This window comes from Clytia hemisphaerica, unplaced genomic scaffold (assembly GCF_902728285.1).
Source record: "Clytia hemisphaerica strain Z4C2 unplaced genomic scaffold, Clytia hemisphaerica genome assembly, whole genome shotgun sequence".
In the NCBI taxonomy this organism is placed as follows: Eukaryota; Metazoa; Cnidaria; class Hydrozoa; order Leptothecata; family Clytiidae; genus Clytia; species Clytia hemisphaerica.
Genome location: NW_027103704.1, coordinates 848,082 through 868,408, shown reverse-complemented (window position 1 = coordinate 868,408; position 20,327 = coordinate 848,082). Strand labels below are relative to the sequence as shown.

Sequence of the window (20,327 nt, the reverse complement as noted above, 5' to 3'; positions counted from 1 at the left end):
ACGGTGGATTCTCTTATTCTTAGGTCTTTTTGAATTCGTAAATTTTCAATCGAAAATCTTCAACTTACGTTTGAAAAAAATTGTGTACAAAACCTTCGTTCGTGACCAGCCTTCAAAGGGAATATTTTTCATTTAACTTTCCTATTTCAATGCGTTCCACCTGATCAAACTTCAGAACGCTAATTTCTTCAATCCTTTGCAATCGTTACAATATCTTACCTTCAAATTTATAATTTAAACGCTTTTTTTATAAGAATATCTATGATGAAGATGGCCAAAAAATTTAGCTACTAAACCTAAAAGTGCAATTTCAGAGCATATTTTTAACTATAAGCTGCCAATTATCCCCCAGTAAAGCTAACACTTTCACATTGCCATTTTATGCTTTGGGACGTATGTCTTACATGCTAAATCTAGTTTGAATTTTGACTCTAACCTAAGAATGCTGTAAAAATATTTTTGGATGATTTTTCCCCAAAAAGTTAAAGTTTAAGTTATTCTTATAAAAGAAAAAGCGTGTACATGTTAAAATTTTCTCTTCAGGCAAATGATTGATAATTTGACTGGAAACGAAGTCCACCGATACAAGAAAATTCATTGATTGGTAAAAAATTAATTTGGAAATTAAAAGTTGGACAAATAAAGATGACAATAGAATTATTGTGCATTTCTAGATACAGCTGACCAATCATAATTAATCAAATTAAACAGTCAATCATTATAAAATCTGTTATTGTAATCATTTCAAGTTCATTGAGCTTCAAGTCAAGATGATTTTATCATTGGCTTTAGTACCACTGGCATTCTTTGTTTCTGTCTCTACAGGTACGTATGAACATTTGTACAGCCCCTTCTCACAGACCCACTGGGACCCATTCCTACTGAAAAAATTATCGAAATATCGTCCCCAGTGGAAAATGATTCTCTAATGGGCTTTTTCCAGAAAAAAACCGTATACCCCTTGTTGAGGAGGTCCAAACTTTTGTTGCTACAAATGCTGTACACCCCTGGAATTCCAGGCAATTTTAGGTTTAACATCCTTTGGAATTCTGGATTTTTTTAAGATTTAAAAAATTACCCCCATGGAATTCCAGTTACTTTTAACATATTTTTGTACATCCAATGGAATTCCATGACATGCTCAAACCTTACCCCTTGGAACGGAAATGGACTTCCTCAAAAGGGGGTATACAGTTTTTTTCTGGAAAACCCAATTTTTGTCCCCGCTGAAAATAATCAGATAAGGAAGTCCTCAATGCAAAATATTGTGCTTTTTTCATCCTCACTGAATTTTCTGGTTCGAAAACAAAGGATTTGAAATCCTCAGGCATAAAAAAAAACATGGAAACATCAATTCCCATTGAGTTTTGGTCCACTATTTTTACCCTACTAACTGAAAAAATCTCACCGGGTCTATAAGAAGAGGGTGTACTAACTATATTCAAGATTTGGGCAAATCTAATTAGCTTGAGCGTAAGATTAAATGCAAGAATAAGTATTTCTCTACTTCTCCATGCTTTTTTGATTGGAAATACTTTATTTAGACCACGAAATGTTATATCTTTCTTTCTAAGCTTGCAGAGATTTGTACCATGATTGCAGCAAAATCAAACAACATTGCAGCCCAAATTATGAATGGATGATGCTAAACTGTGCTAATACGTGTGGAGTTTGTAAAGAATGTATGTAGTTATTTCTATTTCTCTCAACAATAGTCCTTAAAAAGCTTTATCTCAAAAAACCTGTCGTAAAAAGATTAATTCGAAGTATCTAGACCAAAGCAGAAGTTTGTTCGATAAGCAGCAAGTAAAGAGTGAGCTTGATGCGCAATATTTTAAACAATCTGTGAAACCGGTGATTTGAAACCTGATTTTCTAACCATAAGGCTACCGAGCCCCCGGGGGGGGGGGCACTGGGTTTGCGGACTGACGTTATGTGCGGGCCAAAAATTGGCTTTTAAAATTGCACCCTTACAGTGCAGCAAAAATCGGTGAAAATCATACCCTTAGAGTGCATTTTCCCCCAAATTTTCGATCCCTTTCGTGCAAAAAATGGTCAAAATATCTAGATTTTTCAAGAATTTTCTGAAATTTCTACCCTTACAGTGCATCTCTAGTTTTTCCGACCCTTACAGTGCATTTTAAACATATTGGAAAAGGTACCCTTAGGACCCGCACATACCGATCGGTCCTTTTGCCCAGCTGCCCCCCCCCCCCCGGGTACCGAACCGCTGAAAATTGGCATATTGTTCAAAGTGGACCCAAAAAAATTCGGTAAAAGTAAATTAAATTGATTTTTATGAAGATTTTAAACCCTTTCGACCCTTCAGTTTCAAAACTTATGTGTTTAGTTACTGAAAAATGCTCTTAATCATGTCGATCATGTAAAGCCTATTGCAATTACCAAATTTAAAATAAAAATTTGATAGGTCGCTTTTTAACGTTTTCGAGCACTTTCTGAAAGAAACTTTATTTATTTAATTGAGCATGACTTTTGATCTAATGAATCGAATTTAATAAATGACCCATCAAAATTTAAGTCTATCTTTCTTCTTTCCGATGAAATAGGAATGGTTCTTTAAAATTTTAGATTTCGAGAAAATTAGTTTCAAAGAGAGAAACTTTTTTGTGGCGCACCCGGTAGGAAAATTATAAATCTACTTAAGAAATAGAACCAAATGCATTTTCAGTGATTCTACGGAAACGTGATAAGCGATAATTAAATAGACGACTTCTGAGGGAAAGGCCTGTGGACTGTAGGGTTTAACGCAGTCTCCAGATCTCTAAAAGAAAAGCATTGTCTCTGACAAATACATCAATGGACCCCTTAATGAGGACCCCAAATTTGTTGAAAGTGGACCCCTACAGAAAGGACCCCAAATTTGTCGAAAGCGGACCCCTATATATCACGCATCTATTGGATACACCGATAATTTACTTTCTAGGCTGCTGGCAAACACGAACAGATTCACGCTTCCTTATATTACTCCTAGCTGCGATTTCGTAGAGGTCTTGCGATTAGGACTGGTATTTTCCACATCAGTTCAAAAGTCTATTTGCTTGAAGGTGCACTCATTTTGCTATTTTGTGGACACTGTTCTTAAGGGAATCAGTCTTATTACACTGGCATGGTTTCCACATTGTTACTAAGGAAAGTGCACACTTAAAGTGAATGGTTTATTAAAAGGGAATTGTAGTGCAGCAAAAAGTCGGTCGAATTCATACCCTTATAGTGCATTTTTCTCAAACTTTCAACTCTTTTAGAGCAACAAATATAGAATCTTTCCTGGATTTGCTGAAATTTCTACCCTTAAAGTGCATTCATCAAAAGTCTGCCCTTACAGTGCATTTCTACTATCTTGAAAAACATACCCTTGACCGCCGCACATTTTCCCCCAAATTTTCGATCCCTTTCGTGCAAAAAATGGTCAAAATATCTAGATTTTTCAAGAATTTTCTGAAATTTCTACCCTTACAGTGCATTCATCAAAAGTCTGCCCTTACAGTGCATTTCTACTACCTTGAAAAACATACCCTTGACCGCCGCACATATCCGTCGGTCAATCTGCCCGGCCGCCTCCCCCCCCCCAAGGTGTTAACTCCGCCCCTCGATGTAAGCCGTTTTTAGAATTTTTTTCCCTTGTGTAGACGGTACACGTTTTTTTTATAATAACATCCAAAATTTGTGAAGCCTTCAGATGTGCTTAACTTTTTAGTTTTAGCCTAAAAATGTTCTTAACATGTTCTTATTTTTATCAGTTTGTGAGTATTTTGACCATTTTCCTAAGAAATTGGGTGTTTTAGAGTTCACAAAGCCTTAAAATGTTCTCAACATTTTGGCCATTGAAGCCTTATGTCCTTGTATAATTTATTCTTATAAAAAACATGTATGAATGTCAACATCAGTATAAAAGGAATCTTTTAAATTTTCAGTATGCATCGACTCGTATACCGACTGTTCTTGGGTGAAATCAAATGGTTATTGTAATCCTTCAAGTCAATTTTACACATGGGCTAAACAGAATTGTATAAAAACCTGTGGAATTCAATGTACCCCGCCTGGTAAGAAAACAGACGTTTTATTTGAAACATTCAACAAAACAAGCTAGATGCTGAATGGACCTACCTCATGATGAAAGTTAGATAGCAAATGCGATGAGAAAAATGAAAAAAAATCAGTCACAAAATATAGCGTTTAGCGAAAATGCATAACGCAAGAAATTCATCATTGATTGATGATGGGGGGAGAGGGAAGGGTTGTAGGGAAAAAATAAATAGAAAGTTCCGGCTTCAAAAATCAATTTTATTAAAAATTGAAACATGCTTGATGGTGAGCATTGCGATTAAAGTCTATTCACGATAAGTGTGCACTCTTTTTTCTTTTACCTATAACTTTTGAAAGAATTCTTCAATCTTTATAAATTTGGTATCATTGGAAAGATATTAGTGAGTGGAACAATTTGAAATAAAAAAATCTTTAAAAAAGTTCTAAAAATGAAGATGAAAATGAAGAAGAAAAAAATGAAGATCTTGTAGAAAAGTGCTATAACTTTCATTTTCACAGGAGATATTCTTTGATCTTAGGAGATCATCACTGTGAAGAAATTTCTCTAAAATATTTAAAAATTTCCTGCTCAAGGGAAATTTTTCTTAAAACGGTGCGCTTTCTCCTCCTTTTCCAGTGCGCGGTTTTTTACCGCCATTCTACGCCCATGTACAGTATTACGCCACCGCCCTACTGTCTGTCCGTTTTGGTAGAAACGGCGCTTGATACCAGTAACACACTTTCTGCCGTCTGGACAGGGAAAAGCTTGCTAAAGTCGGGTACTGGCTATAAAAGATATATTTTCTGATTCCGCGCTCCTTAAACAACAAACGTTTTCAAAACAAAACAAGATGGCGGTCGAAGCGAGGAGATTGATTTCGTTTGATTCATACTTTCTTTGTTCTTGAACATTTTCTTTGCTTTTTTAGTGGTCAAGAGACTTTCAAACCAAAGAAACTTTGTATTGATTTTTCTTTGTAAACTTTTTCAACATTCTGTCATATCGTATAGTTTTTGCTCAAGTTTTCATAAAGCTTTCTGAGTGAAAATTCTACCTTAAATCAGTTTCATTTTTAGTTTCTTGTTTTCAAAAAGATTTTATTTTTAGGAATTTAATGGCTTCTAATATAGAAATAAATAAACAGAAATGCAGCTCATGTGTTTGAATAAGTTGGAACGTATTTCTTGATGCTACACAAGGTTACTTCTGGATCTGTCGCTGTTTGTTAACAACCGTCAGGCACCGTCAGGTGTGGCATGATTTTCAAACTCGACACAAATTCATTTCAAGTAAACTGATTCTGGAATTTGTTGATGGACACTAAAATGGAGTTCATGTGTAAATTAGAACAGGATTGGAACTTTCTCCATGATGCTACGTGTGTAAATGGTTATTTCTAAGATCTGTCCTCGTTTAACGAATTGGTGGCTTTGATTTTTCAAACTTGACACAGAATTATTTCAATACCAATTAAATGGAATATGGCAATGGAGACTAAAATGCAGCTCATGTGTAAATTTGAACAAGATTGAAACTTTTTCCATGATGCTATGTGTGAAAATGGTTATTTCTAGTTCAGTCTCGTTTAACGAATTATTTGGTGGCTTGATTTTTCAAACTTGACACAGAATTATTTCAAATACCGATTAAATGGAATATGACAATGGAGACTAAAATGCAGCTCATGTGTAAATTTGAACAAGATTGAAACTTTTTTCACGATGCTACACATTAAATGAAATGGTCATTTCTGGAGCTGTCGCATTTAACGGTCAATGGCTTGGATTATTCAAACTCGACTCACATAATTGTTTATAAGTCGAATTGACCTTGATGGAGGAAAGAGGGAGAAGATGAACAAAGACAATACAACGAAGAAGCTCAATAAATCGATGTGGCACCATTTTTACATTTTTTGATGTTGTTTCTTATGGAAGTTAAATTTAATGATATTTTGAATTTGACCTTTGGGTAGAAAGTTTCGAGCTTTCAACATTCAATTCATTTTTGATTGACTACATTACATTGCAAAAAGTCTAATTTTTACATTTTTTTTATTGACACTGTCGTTATGTATATTATATAGATGTTATGGAGGAAATTTTTAACCGCATCTTTTGCGGCTCTTGTTATTCAATATAAAGTTATGATACAAAGTTAATAAGTGATTGACCCCAAAAAACAGCAAAAAACTGCAGAAAACAGCGTTTTTAGACGTCAATCAGCTTATAACTTTGTTTGATATCTTTTGACTGAATGATTATTTTTGAGAATTTTTTTCACAGTGACGACGTTCGATTATTAAGGATTCACTTCAGTGAAAATGATAGTTATAGCACTTTTCTAAAAGATCTTCATTGTTTTCTTCTTCATTTTCATCTTCATTTTCATAATCTTCTTAAAGTTTTTTTATTTCAAATTGTGCCACTCACTAATATCTTTCCAATGATACCAAATTTATAAAGATTGAAGTATTCCTTCAAAAGTTATAGGTAAATGAAAAAAAAGTGCACACTTATCGTGAATAGACTTTAATAATGCTTTTGAATGAAAAAACAACCAATTATAAGGAAAAAGTCCAATGAATACCCAGAAAAACCACGATTTTCGGCATATTTCCGGCATTTTCAGCCGGAAAAGAATTTTTCTCAAAAATCGGATTCGGCCATGTTTTGGGCATTGGTAATACGCATCTTTGTGCAAAAAATCTGAAAAAACTAATGATGAAATCTCGAGAAAATGCTAAAAAACCAGTTTTTCCGGCAAATGATTTTTTTTCGAAAATCGGGCTCCGTCACATTTTGGACATTACCATTTTGCATCATTGTGCCAAAAATCAGAAAAAACTAATGAGCCAATCTCGAGAAAAGCTGGTAACAGACGGACGGACGAACGAGCGGACGAACGGACGGACATCGGTTAATTTATAGGACCTCCAAGGTAGGTCCAAAAATTTGAAAATCTTGCAAAACTCAAGTAACCTGCTAACTTATCTATCAAAGATTTCAGAATATACTTCACCAACGATAAGAAGGGAAATTTTTTTCAAACAAATCCTTATAATTTAACGTCGGCCTCTTTTACCATGATTTTAGAATTTATAGTGGCCTTAATTATCGGCCTAAAAAGTTCTAAAAAATTAGATGAGATACATTCATTAGATGATCATCAAATTGAAGTACTTTGGTGTGTTTATCCTCTTTTTCCAAAAAAGCAAGTCTCAAAAATCGCAAAGTTTCCCAGGTCTTGGGCCGGTAATTCAGGTCTTTGGCCGCTAAATCAGGGTTTGGGCCGCTTACGGAAAAAAATTTGCTACGACACAGCCTAATTTTGGGCTTACGCCAATTAGGGCCGTCGATAACGCCAAAAGTTGTAAAATGGCTACTTATGCTTGAAATTAGTACATAATGACTAAAATTTACATTAAAATGATGTCATTTTTCAGTATTAAACTGTTCAAAATTCCATCGAAAATCACTGATTTCCAAATATATTAAATATTTCACTGAAGTTTTAAATATGACGTAAAACAATGGATAATTTTCGTCTTCGAATCATACCTAAAATCCTTTAAATTGAGAAATAATGATAACAAATTAACGTCGCTTTTAAAATTGCAAAATCTTGGCCCTTTTTACGCCGGCCTTTATTACGCCGGCCCTTTTAACGCCGGTCCTTATTACGCCACGAGCCCAAAAATAACGACAATAAGGGCCGGTGTAAAAAGGGCCGATAAGGTATTCAGAGAAGAGTAGTATAGTACAGAGCATTATAAATACGTAGCCTGTCTATTGAAATCGAAACCAAATTTTCTATGTTTATTTTATCTTTTCACCCTCATAGCATGTGTAGATAGAGATGCAACATATTGTGCGTCAAAAGCTACGAATTGTAATGCTGGCCGAGGGTGGAACAATTACTTGAGATATTATTGCCCAAAAACATGCAAAACTTGCAACAGTGGCGGAAATGGTGGAGGTGGTGGCGGTTCAGGCGGTAAGTTAGTTAAAATATCTAAACTTGGTGCACCTAGCTGATACAACTTTTTTATAGGAATGGCAAAAGGTTGTAGACTTGTTGTAGCCAAAGCCACTCAACATTTAAGAAAATGAATTTTTACAGAGTCTTCTAACCTTTTTTGTCTGAGATTGAAGGTTCAATGAGTTTGGCTCTTCAACTTTTTCGAGAAGACATAATTTGAGATGGATTAATCAATTATAAACAACTTTTCAGAGCTCTCTGGTTCACCCACCACCTTAGTGGCTGAAATTCACTCATTTTCAGTCATTTTCAGTCATTTTGGGTTTTCTTGGCACTAGGAATTTTTGAAAAGTCCACAGACCTTTTGTCCACGATTGTAAAACATTAACGACATACTAAGAATATACTCATGGAATTCGGCAACTGAACCTAAAAATGCAATTTTAGAGCATTTTCAACTGTAAATTGCATAAAAGAGCAGTGTAAAAATTTACAGAATTTTAAGAGCTTCAAGTCTTTGCTTGGCCATTGAATTTAACTCTAAGTAGTTCTTGATTTCATTACTCAGTATTCCTTTTTTTACATTACTAGGTCAAACATTTTTTTAGTTTTATAGGAAGCTTAAAAATTTTTCAAATTAAAAGTAATCTACGATCTTATTTCACAGGCGGGGCAACAAAGTGTGGAATCAAAGGATCAGGTCACACCCGTATTGTTGGTGGAACCAATGCTCGACCCGGTGATTGGCCATGGCAGGTACCTAGTTTTCAGAAAGCACCTAAGACATGGAAACAACATTTTTTCATTTTTAAAAAGAGAAAACAAAGAATAAGAAAATGACTCTTGGTCAAAGATATAGAGATTCTTATAGCAGTAGTACAGGTTTCTACTGAAAGACACTTTTGTTTCCCAGGTTCAAATTGACAGAACTACTGATCATATGAGAGTTTGGTGTGGAGGAACGGTCATCAATGATGAATGGATCGTCAGTGCTGCTCATTGTTTCGAAAGAGATACCAGAGTATCAAGTTACGCAATCTATTTAGGTGAGGAACTGCAACTGTTATGGAATATCTTGTATTTGTAAAATCCCACGAGGCATGAATCAAAGCAACCTGATAATTTGAACATTTGAACATTATTAGAGAAAAAGTTTACATTTCTAGCGCAAACGCTTCAAAAAAGTTTTTCCGAAATTTCTGTTTTCAAAACAGATCGAAACTTTTAAAATATCCCCCATAACGAAAATTTGTCGCTATGCCCCAGAAATCTAAAACCTTCAAAACTTAGACTCGTCTTAGCACAGAAAAGTTAAAAACTATATTTTCATTCATTTTCATAGGTGAGCATGATCTTCAAAGTGGTAGCCAACATGAACAAAAACTTGAGATCGCAGAGATTATTATGCATCCAAAATATCAATCACGCACATACGAAAAAGACATAGCTCTTATCCGATTGAAAAAGAAGGCTTCATTCAACACACACGTTCGCCCAGCATGTTTCCCCGATTCGTCCGTTAAATTTTATGATGGTGAGGAGTGTTACGTGACTGGATGGGGATATCTTCGAGAAGGTGGAAGCTCTCCAAGGGTAAATTCTTTAATTTGAAAAATCTTCAGAAAGCATCAAAATCTTGTTTGATGTAAGGAATAAAACAGCCGTAATGAAAGCTGAAAACTCCGGTAATCATCATTTTTGAATAGTGAACCATTATGCAAACATCTTTATCGTGGTCATAGCCTTTCTTAATATATCTAACATAAAATTTAAAAGAGTATGTCCTAGCAAGTGCGAGCGCAAACACAAACCAAATTGGGAAATCAAACCGGAAAGATCGGGAAATGGAACCCGACTATCGCGATTAATCGGATAATTACGCACAATTACAAATGAAAAACACTGATTTTAAGAAACTCCTTAACCGGAGTTTAATTTTAATAACTTTAAAACTGGTCAAGATGAGTGAATGTTAATCTTAGAAAATAATAACCAAAGATCAGGAAAACTTTTTTTTAAATCACAAAATTGAAGGGATAACCAGGTACCTAACTCAAAGATACCCAACATACTCTTGTCTCCCGAATAGACGTCCCCCCCGCTAATTGTTAAGAGAAAAAAAAATCCATTCCCCGCTCTTATTAAGACCCCTCCCCCGGTAATTAAATTCGAATGATTCAATATTTTATAACAGTGTAGATACCCCTTAAACTTGTTAAAATTTTCCTTTTTGTTAGTATTGGTTCTTATTTTACGTGTTCATTTGTTAAAGTTTCTTTTTTGTTGTTGAAATTCATATCAATTAAAAAAAAATCTGTCTTCAAATTACCCCCCTCTTATTCCACCCCCACCCCCCGCTTATTATAATTCAGAAAATTTTCCTTATTCGGACCCCCCCCGTCTATTCTATTCTATTCTTTACTAAAACCTCCCAATTTTACTGGCTACTTCAAAATTAAGGTAATTGAAAAATTGAAGTTCTTTCAAAATTAGATCTCATTAAAATGACATTTGAGAAAATCCCAAGCTGAAGCACAAACTTTCTTATATTACATTACCCAGCATTTTTAAACTTTATCATACTTTTGACTGTTATAGATCTTACAGCAAGTGAAAGTACCACTTGTACCCAGAAGCACGTGCAGGCAGTCATACGGACACAATAGCATCACGGGCAACATGATTTGCGCCGGGTACCCACAAGGAGGAAAAGACGCCTGTCAAGGAGATTCCGGTGGTCCGTTGGTCTGTAAAAAGCGAAACTCATCAGGTCAAGATGTTTGGTATTTGTGGGGAGTCGTTTCATGGGGTCGAGGTTGTGCTTCTCCAAGATTATATGGTGTCTATTCCAATATGGAAACCCTAGGATCATGGGCCACCCAAACAATGCGAAGCAGATCTTAAAATGTTTTTTAGTTAAGAGTCATTTGTCATAACGTTGCAAGTATTCTTTCTTGGAATAATTATACGAATGTACCAAAAATCTAAAAGTTTAGTTTTGATATTAAATAATCGTTTGATTTAATTTTCATGTCATTGAGGCTAATACCAAAAGGAATAGAGTTGCAATTAGTGGAGATGCAAATTGAACAGAACAGCAAAAATTCATTCACGCGTAAATGGAAGTTTCACTACAGTTCTTTGATTAGTGATTCTCTTTTACCATAATCTTTTAAGTAAGGGCGTTTATTGTAAGGTCTACGAGTTGTCTTGACTAAACTCCTTGAGAAGATTGATTATGATATCAAAAAGTTTTTCAGAGGCAATTTAATTTGGCGGTTGCAGGATATTTTTGGCCAAAATCGTCATCAAATAAGCAAGAAAACCTGCTTTATTAAGGCCTGAAATAGCACCAATTTGGGAAATGCGTTAAATAAAATAAATTTGGCGGGAACTTGATTTGGCGGATTTTGGCTAAATTTTGGCTAATTTTCTTTCCGCCAAGTTTTCTTTCCGCCAAAATTGCTTCCTTTAAGGTACTTTGGTCTAGTAAAGACTTTGTTAACACACAGAAAAAGGTCACGTGGACATCTTCAAAAAGTTTGGGAGGCTAACTTGACAAAGACACCATCCGCCTACAGCTATTCGATTGAAAAACTTATTTGCCATACTCATCAGCTATGCCAAATCCAAAATTTCAATGTCAAAAGATCACAGTTTTGTGGCAAAATCCTACACCGCTGCGCCACCATTTTGATTTCTGTTTTGTGATGCTTCGTCAGCAGTTTTCTGTCGCTGTTTGTGCTCAGGTAAATTAATGCGTGTCCAAATTATCGTTAATTCTTCGGACCCATCATCACCCCTCCTAGCATAATAAATTATACCTTTAAAGAAGCGCATTACGATGTAGAACATGAAAATCGCTGTTACTTAAATTTAGGTTTTGCCAATTTTGCGAAAAACCGCAAAAACCAAAAAATGCTGACGTCAGCAAAACTTGTTTTTTAAATAACTCCAGTTTGGCTAATGGTATAAACATGAAATTTGGACCAAAGTTGCACATTATTAAAAAGATCATTTTGAAATAAAATGTTTTTGAAATTTTGCTGATGTCTGCACTTTATTGCAAATTTTCGTATTTTGCTGATTTCTGCTGACGTTAGCAAAATTTGAAAAAATTGATTATGTAAAAATGTTTTTATTACTGATATGCAACTTTGGTCCAAATTTCATGTTTATACCATTAGCCAAACTGGAGTTATTCAAAAAACAAGTTTTGCTGACGTCAGCATTTTTTGGTTTTTGCGGTTTTTCGCAAAATTGGCAAAACCTAAATTTAAGTAACAGCGAATTTCATGTTCCACATCGTAATGCGCTTCTTTAAAGGTATAATTTATTATACTAGGAGGGGTGATGATGGGTCCGAAAAATTAACGAAAATTTGGACACGCATTAATTTACCCGAGTGGAGTGGGAAGTTTTTACACGCGCGAGCGACTTTTTTAACCAATCAAATTTCCGATCGGCATTGTTTTGGTTTAGCATTGGAAGGTCTTTTATTTTTCAAAATCTCTTGCCAAAAGTGCCATTTTTGGCGTTCGAAAAGCGAAAAGGTCTCGTGGGAAAGAACAGTGTTTTGTATGGAAGTAAGTTCCAAAATTGCCAAGAATGACAGGTTGACCGTATCTTTTTTATTTGACATTTATGTTTAAAAGATTATGCCCAAATTGTCAAATTTTTGCCAATCGAATGCAAAATAATTGGCAATCAGGGCAAAATCGGCATATTTTGAAGTCAATCGAATTGGCTGCTAGTTGAAGATCCAAGAGTTACTGGGATCGCCTGGAAGAGTTACTGTTAATTAATTCATGTAAGATAGAACTCACTTTTAGGAAGACATAGGCTTTTTGCAAGACTAGAATAGAAATTCTATGCTAAGAATAGCATTTTTCATTCGTTTTTAAAAATTCCGAAAATCAAGAATAAAATAACCCTTTTTACCTTGAGATTTCAAGGTAAGTAAGACGAAAGATTACCGAAATTCCGAAGTAAAAGCTCATACGCCCCCACTACTTAGGGAGGTACAGTTGACGCTCCCTTATTCGATGAAAATCCAATTCCCTTTGTAAATCGAATTAGAGAGCGTCAACTTTGTCAACTGTACTTATTCTGCAATTCTCACCTCTCACTTTTTTAGTTAGACTTAGAACCTTCATCGATTCAAATATGCTAAGGATTCAAATATGCTAAGGATTCAAATAGGCTGGGAAAAAACTTGAGATCTTTAGTAAAAATTTAAAGTAGGGTCTCTTTAGACCAATTAATTTTTGGAGTCAAGATACAAAATCAAAAGTTTTCTATGTGTCTAGCCATAAATATTCTTCCATATTGGATTTGAACAAGAAATCTTTAGATCCTTTAAAATAGAGATAGGATTTCCTACCATTTTCCCTCTTCTTGTACAAGGGAATGTGTTGGATTGATAATAAAAACAGCAGACGTTTTTTCAATATGTTGGAATTTTAAGGCGACTTATTTAATGTGGGAATCTCAAGAATCTAATCGCTTCATTTAGTCTTTTGGAAATTCACATCCTGTTTCAGATCATTTTGTTCGCGCTTTTAGTTTGATACTGGTTTTGTTTCATGAAAATATAAATTTCTCCTGTCCCATTCCCTATAGATCTTCAAAAAGAGCAATTTTGATTGAAACTGCCAGGAAACAGATTACAGAATTGTAGAGGCTGTTCATCAAACCTAAAACAATCTATGTTTTTTTCGACCCTACTGGGACTCATACAATAATAAATCCCAAAGAATTTGGGTAAAGTCTTGATCTTCACAGAAAATAAGGAATATAAAAGAAATCAAGGAATTTTGATCTTTCTTACCTTTATTTGAAATTTGTTGTTACTATTTGCTTTCATTTTTCGAATCAGTTTTGCAAAATGCAGACACCACTACCGATTTTCTCGAGTGCCTAAAATAAGAAGATATATGTATGAAGAAACATTGAGCTTAAAAGTCCTGAAAAAGCTGGAGTTGAAATTCGTGAATGGTCTCCAAAACTCGAACACGCACGGGAAAGACAAAATTTGTTCAAGTTAAGAAAATTTATTGAAATGGGTTTATAGGGGGGGTTTGTAGGGGTTCGAAATACCGTTTTCCGGTCAAAATTTTTGCTGAATCCCGTAATCCCGAAAATTGAAAAAAATAATAAAACCGTCATACCGGTTTGTACAGGTTCAAATACCGGCATAATGACAAAAAATAAGGCCAAATACCGTCACCGTCTCATTTTAAAATACCGTTTTCCCGTCTTTTTTTTCGTCAAATCCCGTAATACCGTACTAAAAAAGGGCCAATCCCGTCACACCGTAAAAGTACAAACCGGACTTTATAGATTATTGAAGTTGATTGAAGGGATCGGAAAATTTGTTTAAGCATACTGAAGCATAAGGAGACATTCGAGTTATAAGGTTCGAAAAACTCACTGTATATAAAATCAATCAAAAAATATAACCAATGACAACAAAAAAATGGGATCATCTTAGATCTTAGGGTGAGTCTTAGATTCAATAAGTTGCTCTAAATGTGGCCTTTTTTTTTTTTGCACGAGAAGGTTGGTTGAAACCATCTATCAAAATAGCCACGTTGTGGATGGGGTTTTTGAGACCGAGAGAAATTGTAAATTTTGGCTTAGGCATGGATGTTCTTTTTGTTTCAAGATTTCTATTTTTGAATGTTCTTACGCTTTGGTCTAAACCTGTACGGTTTAGAAAGATATTGTACAGCCCCAAGATGTGACCCCTGCCCCAAGATGTGAAACCTGCCCTAAGATGTGACCCGTTTGCCCCAAGATGTGGCCCGAAAAGCTGCCCTAAGATGTGTGTGATTTTTTTGAATTTCACCGATGTTTTGCTGCACTTTAAAGATGTAAGGATTTTAAAGCCCTATTTTCTCATATTTGGTTTCGGTTTCCCGGGAAAGTTTGTTTTACTTTCCCCGATCAAAATCGTAAAAGTTGGGCTATTGATAAAAAAAAACAAAATATGGGATATGATAAAGTTCATATGTTTCAGATTAGATAAAGACCACATTTTCATCGTAGTACACTTAATCAAACATGGTAGTTGCTTGCTTTGAGCCATCTGTTAACAAATCTATGTTTTCTCACAAATAGCGATTTTTGGTATGTGAATCCAAAGGTTAAAAACCTGTGATATTCTCGTTATGCTTCGAGAAAAGGGAGGGTCCCTATCTAATTAGAAACACCAATAATAGAGCATTCCCTTACAAAAAAGAAGTTTCATTTTCCATTTTCTATTCTTACAAATCTTCTAGATTCGTCGTAGTGGTGCGAGAGAAAGAAGCTTTCCCCTCTAATTTCTTTCTCATTATTTAGGAAGTTAAAAATTTCAATATTTGTTCATACTTTTAAGAAATGAAATCAAAAGTACACAGACATTAAACTTCTTTGGGTTAAAATATGTAAAAACTTAAACTTAAAGCACATTTGTTATGCATGCCCTTATTTTTTCCAACTAAAAGTTCTCAAACCAGATTTTTAGGGCAAACTTTGGGGCTTAGGGATTTACATGAAAATAAAATAGATGACGTCGTATCAGGAGGCTAAGCAGTCAGTACATAACACCCTTGACACTTAGTACGGTTGAGATCAAAATTGGCAAAATGCAGTTAGTACTCCCAGTGTACTAAATGCAAAAACAGATGGTATGCTTGGCGATTAACAGCAAATTTGGTGTACTAACTGACATAACTCAAGTTTTTTTGGCAAAAAATGGGATATTTTGGAAAGTTCAAAATTTCAAAATTCAAAAAAAAATTTAAATCTTAAAAAAATAATTTTAAAATTTAAAAATAAACAAAAATTCCAAAATCTTTTCTACGCAGTATATGATTTCTAGTATAGTTTTTGATGTTGAAAAGTTTTCCACAAGGCAAATTTTGAAAAGTGCATGGCCAAAAGTGCGATTTTGGGTTTTATATGTTTGGGGTGGTGTATTGAAATTTTGACCTCAAAATCAGAAAGTACATTGTGCACAAAGTGAAAAGGAGTGGTGGTCCTTTATTTTTGTCAAAAATTATAGTGCTCTGAACTATCTTTTCAACGGTATATAATATGTTATGATTTAAGCATTCGCTGAAAAAAAAGTAAGCCAAACAAAGATTAGTGCACACTTAAAACGAATAGACTTAAATCGAATATGTATGCTATCAACTGCTAACATTATCAGCCCTCCTCAATCTAACAACATTTGCAGTTTAATGCTCATGATGTCAATAAGGTGAGAACTTCCAAAATTTTCTAAAACTTTTAGAATAACTTTTCTAAACAATTATAGTGCTCTGAATTATCTTTTCAAAAATATATAATTTATTAAATTTGAAGCATTGGTTGAGCGAAACAAACATTAGTGCACACTTAAAATGAAAGGATTTTAATTATCGATATGAAGTTCTTCATATCGGAGTTTTTTCTATGTATTTTCTCATAATTTATGACATAAACTGTTCGTAATTGCTGAAAGCAAGTCAGCGGGAAAAAATTCTTCTCAAATAATTTAGGCATGTGCGATAAAATCCTATCAGAGTACTGTTGTCACAGGTTAAATATCTGTGATTCTAACGTTTCATATAGTTCCTATATTTCACAGTTTTACCCAGAAGGGCCAAAGGCCTTTTTTCAAATACACATTTTTTTAATAAGAACAAACTATAAAAGAATAAAAGGCTTCGATGGCCAAAATGCTAAGAACAAGTTAAGAACATTTTAAGAACACTTTTAGGCTTAAAACCCAAAAAGTTAAGTACATCCGTAGGCTAGATGTTCTTATAAAAAACGTGTAAGGGGTGAAATTGAAGGTTATTTTTTACAACGGAGACGAATCACGTAGGACGTTTTTTTTTTACTGTACTCGATTCTCTTAACCCACTTATTACCAAGCTTACTTTGAATTAATCGCATTATTAATTGACGGGTTTTTTTTCTAGCACTCCAATCAATTTTTACCAAGAGGCAAAGAAAAAAAAATATATTTTTTAATTATAATTTTCGAGCTCGCGAAAATCTGTAGTCAATTTTACTCATTAAAAAGACTGAAATCTTTCAAAAATCTCAGCTTTCTAAGAATCGAGAAAACTGGCAATTAAACTACATTAATTTGTCAGTCCATTCAGATATGATTGGTGTAGACTTTTATATCTCTTTTCAGATTTTCAGTTAATTAAATACATGTGTTTGCATAATTACAGTTAATGGCAAAATAAAATAATAATTACACTATTTGCAGCAATAAATTAGTATAAAAAATAGACTTCGTGGTATTTAGATAAGTTTTTGTTAAAAATTGAAGGGCACTAAAGCATTCTGTTTGACCCTTCAAATTTCAACTTTACATAGAAAATTTCAAATCAAAAAATTTCCAGAATCTTAAAAATAAAATTTACATATATGAAAAGGTAAATGGTGGTGGTGTGGTATGACTTGGGCCATTCCAGCTACCCCTTTTAAATAGTCCTTGTTGATAAGGTAGCTTTGGTGACGTCAAACTGGATGACGGTGACGTAATACTACTGTTAGAATTGTTCGAAATGACGTCAATTTCTATCTCTTCTGTGGAGAGTTCATGATTTTGTTTGTGTTCCAGGAAGTCTTCTTCGCTTTCGACATCTGAAGACTCACTACCGACCCTATGATAATGTTTACGCACCATCATCCGATTATTAGAGATCATGGTGGGGAAATGGTTGCTTAGTTTTCGTTGTCGATAGATATTCATTTGATCGTAAAACCTGTTTGGTAGGTTTTGCGTGGTTTGTTTGTAACGGTAAACTGTTGGTTTTACGATTGGGCTTCCTCGGACTGGAACTTCTTGAAGTTTCGGGTCTTCTCGGATGTTCCGCATTGCTTCGATTTTCGGATTTTTGATCTGGTACTCTGGTGTTCCTAAACTAATCTGTGACTTTTTCTCTATCAATTTCTTTTCCGCTTTACCGACTTTTCTCGGTCGGTTAGTGGTCGGTGAACGAGGGCGATGCCAGCGACGATGTGAAGCGAGATTGGCGGGACAGTTGAATACTTTATCGCATTCTGGACATCGATGTTCGACGTGCTTGATTTTCGAGCATTTATGTTGTGCTAGTGATAAAGGATCACAGAAAGATAATTTACAGAGTTGACAGTTGAACGAGGATTGGTTAAGCGGGCCATCGACCTTTGGCGAAACACGAAATATGTGGTCTTTATTTGGTGACGGTATTATCGTAGGAGATTGATCTTCTGGCGGAACATGTCTCTTAGTAACCGGTTGCTGCCCGTTGTTTGATCTACTATTTTGTTCGAGATAGTATAATCCAAATGGTTTTGATACTGGAATACTCGTCAAGAACAAGGCTTTTAAATCGATCGGTTTTTCCTTGACATTAGACGGCTGAGTAGGTGAAGATAAGTTCTTTTCTTTTAAAACTGGTCGTGCCGGTGGCGGTGACGGGATAGTAGGAAAGTTCGTTTCTTCGGTGTAATCCTTCTGAATGTTTAACTCGGACGAGCGTGAATAAAAATTGAATTTGCGTCCCCATTTCTTGATTAAAAAAGATTTCGGCATTGTGAAAATCTTCGACCTTTGCAAAGTTGTTACTTGTTGACCTATCGTTGACGAGTATGCTAATGCTTCAACGTTCCTAGAGGTCCAAGTTTATATTAATTTTCATCCCCTCAATCAAATAATCACAATCAATCAATCAATCAATCGATACTTTATTGTTCTATCATATTTTAATAATGGCACTCTCTAGATTATGATTTGGTCCAAACCCCTCTTTTCTTTATTGCACCTGTCTAACCAGCAGTATATTCCCGTGGGCTCAACAGAAGGGACCAAGATAGCAATAAAAAGATTGAACCAACAAACCAGACAACTTCACATACAATTGAAAAGGAGAAGAATCAAAACAAAACAAAACTAAAATACTGCTACATGATTGGTTCTTTTTCATGTCGTCTATTGTTTAATTTTTCAAACAAACCTTTTGTTTTATTTTAACATTCTTTGTTTTCTTTTTCTATTCATAGTAAAACATACAACACCTTTGATTTTTGTTAACAAAACAGGGTGTTTAACCTTGCCCTGATGAGATGGGAGAATAGGGAGAGGTTTTTTTAAAAGAAACAATGCATCTTTTTTGATACATAATCAAGTATTCTTTTGTTTTGATTACTGTGTGTTTAAAGTGAAGCATAGAGATTAGTTAGTGAGGGTAAAAAAAAGTCCAATTTTTTTAAAGGGACTGATAGGATGATTGTTGAAATTTTCAATCAAAAATCATGTTCCCTTACAGAAATTCCTTCGCTCAGAGAAAAGTACACATTTGTTTCAATGAAAAGGGGAAAGAAACACACACACGTTGAAGACGTGAACATGTTTTTTTTCATTGAAATTATATTTAAATTTTCTTTCAAAGATTTTATTTGATTTTGTTAAAATTTTTAAGCACATAAAAATGGTAAATAAATTGGAAAATAATGACCGTGTGTTTCTTCGACTTTGGAGTACAAAGAAAATCAAATTCATTTGAGATTCAAAATGTCAAAATTTCTACACCCCTGTTTCAGATGTTTTTTATCTTTTGCGGCTTCAAGCCTAAAAATGTTTTTAAAATGTTCTTACTGTATCCGGGGGGGGGTGCTTAGGCAAATGGGAGGGTACGGTATGTGCCGCCCTTAAGCCCGCTAAGGGCCTGGTCAAATTTGCCCCACTAAGGGTCGTAAAATTCCCAAAATTTTCCTTTGCTTTCTTCTTTTTAGGCCCGGTAAGGGTCCCAAAGGTTGAAAGTCGGGCCGCACCCCCTCCCGTCAGCTCGCAACCCTAGTACCCCCCCCTCTGGTATGGCTTCAAAACCCTTTGAATATAACTTAACTCGTTAGAAGAGGTCACTCTCTAACCCCCTTCGCGTGCCATAAAATTTCTTGTTTCACTTTCAATAAACACTAAACAAACTGAGCCATGACTGTTCAAATAATTGAAAAAGTTTATAATTAAATGATGGATTGAAATATTTCTTTACTACAGATAGCTAGATAAGATATTTATTTATGCAGCTGTTATGAGGCTCGCAATAAAATTGTTGAATGTTTTTAGTAATTTATCCATGGATATCTTCGACTTCATATTGAAACATTTTTAGTTATCTATGTGAAGTTATTTCTAGGAGATCTCCGACAAAAACAGAACTAGTAGTTTCTACCTGATGTGTTTTTTAACGATCCGTTCTTAGAAAAATATTTTCATAAATAAACATATATTACCAGCACGAGATAATTTTTTTGCATAAAATTAAAT

The 20,327-nt window shown here is 34.6% G+C and overlaps 3 protein-coding genes across 3 annotated transcripts in view; 2 read left to right on the top strand and 1 right to left on the bottom strand.

Annotated features, from left to right (window-relative positions):
- Nucleotides 1–20,327, top strand: part of LOC136804086 (RIIa domain-containing protein 1-like) — a 185,881-nt gene that overhangs the window by 157,064 nt on the left and 8,490 nt on the right. The window lies entirely within an intron of this gene.
- Nucleotides 746–11,009, top strand: LOC136804073 (chymotrypsinogen A-like). Its single transcript, XM_067060815.1, has 8 exons — nt 746–825; nt 1,575–1,682; nt 3,933–4,061; nt 7,889–8,041; nt 8,694–8,782; nt 8,940–9,072; nt 9,369–9,619; nt 10,625–11,009. Exons 1-8 carry the CDS (start codon nt 771–773, stop codon nt 10,928–10,930), a joined length of 1,224 nt encoding a protein of 407 aa, XP_066916916.1. The 5' UTR covers nt 746–770; the 3' UTR covers nt 10,931–11,009.
- On the bottom strand, nt 17,170–18,869 carry LOC136804072 (uncharacterized). The gene has a single exon (XM_067060814.1). The coding sequence runs from the start codon at nt 18,591–18,593 to the stop codon at nt 17,433–17,435; it is 1,161 nt and encodes a 386-aa protein (XP_066916915.1). The 5' UTR covers nt 18,594–18,869; the 3' UTR covers nt 17,170–17,432.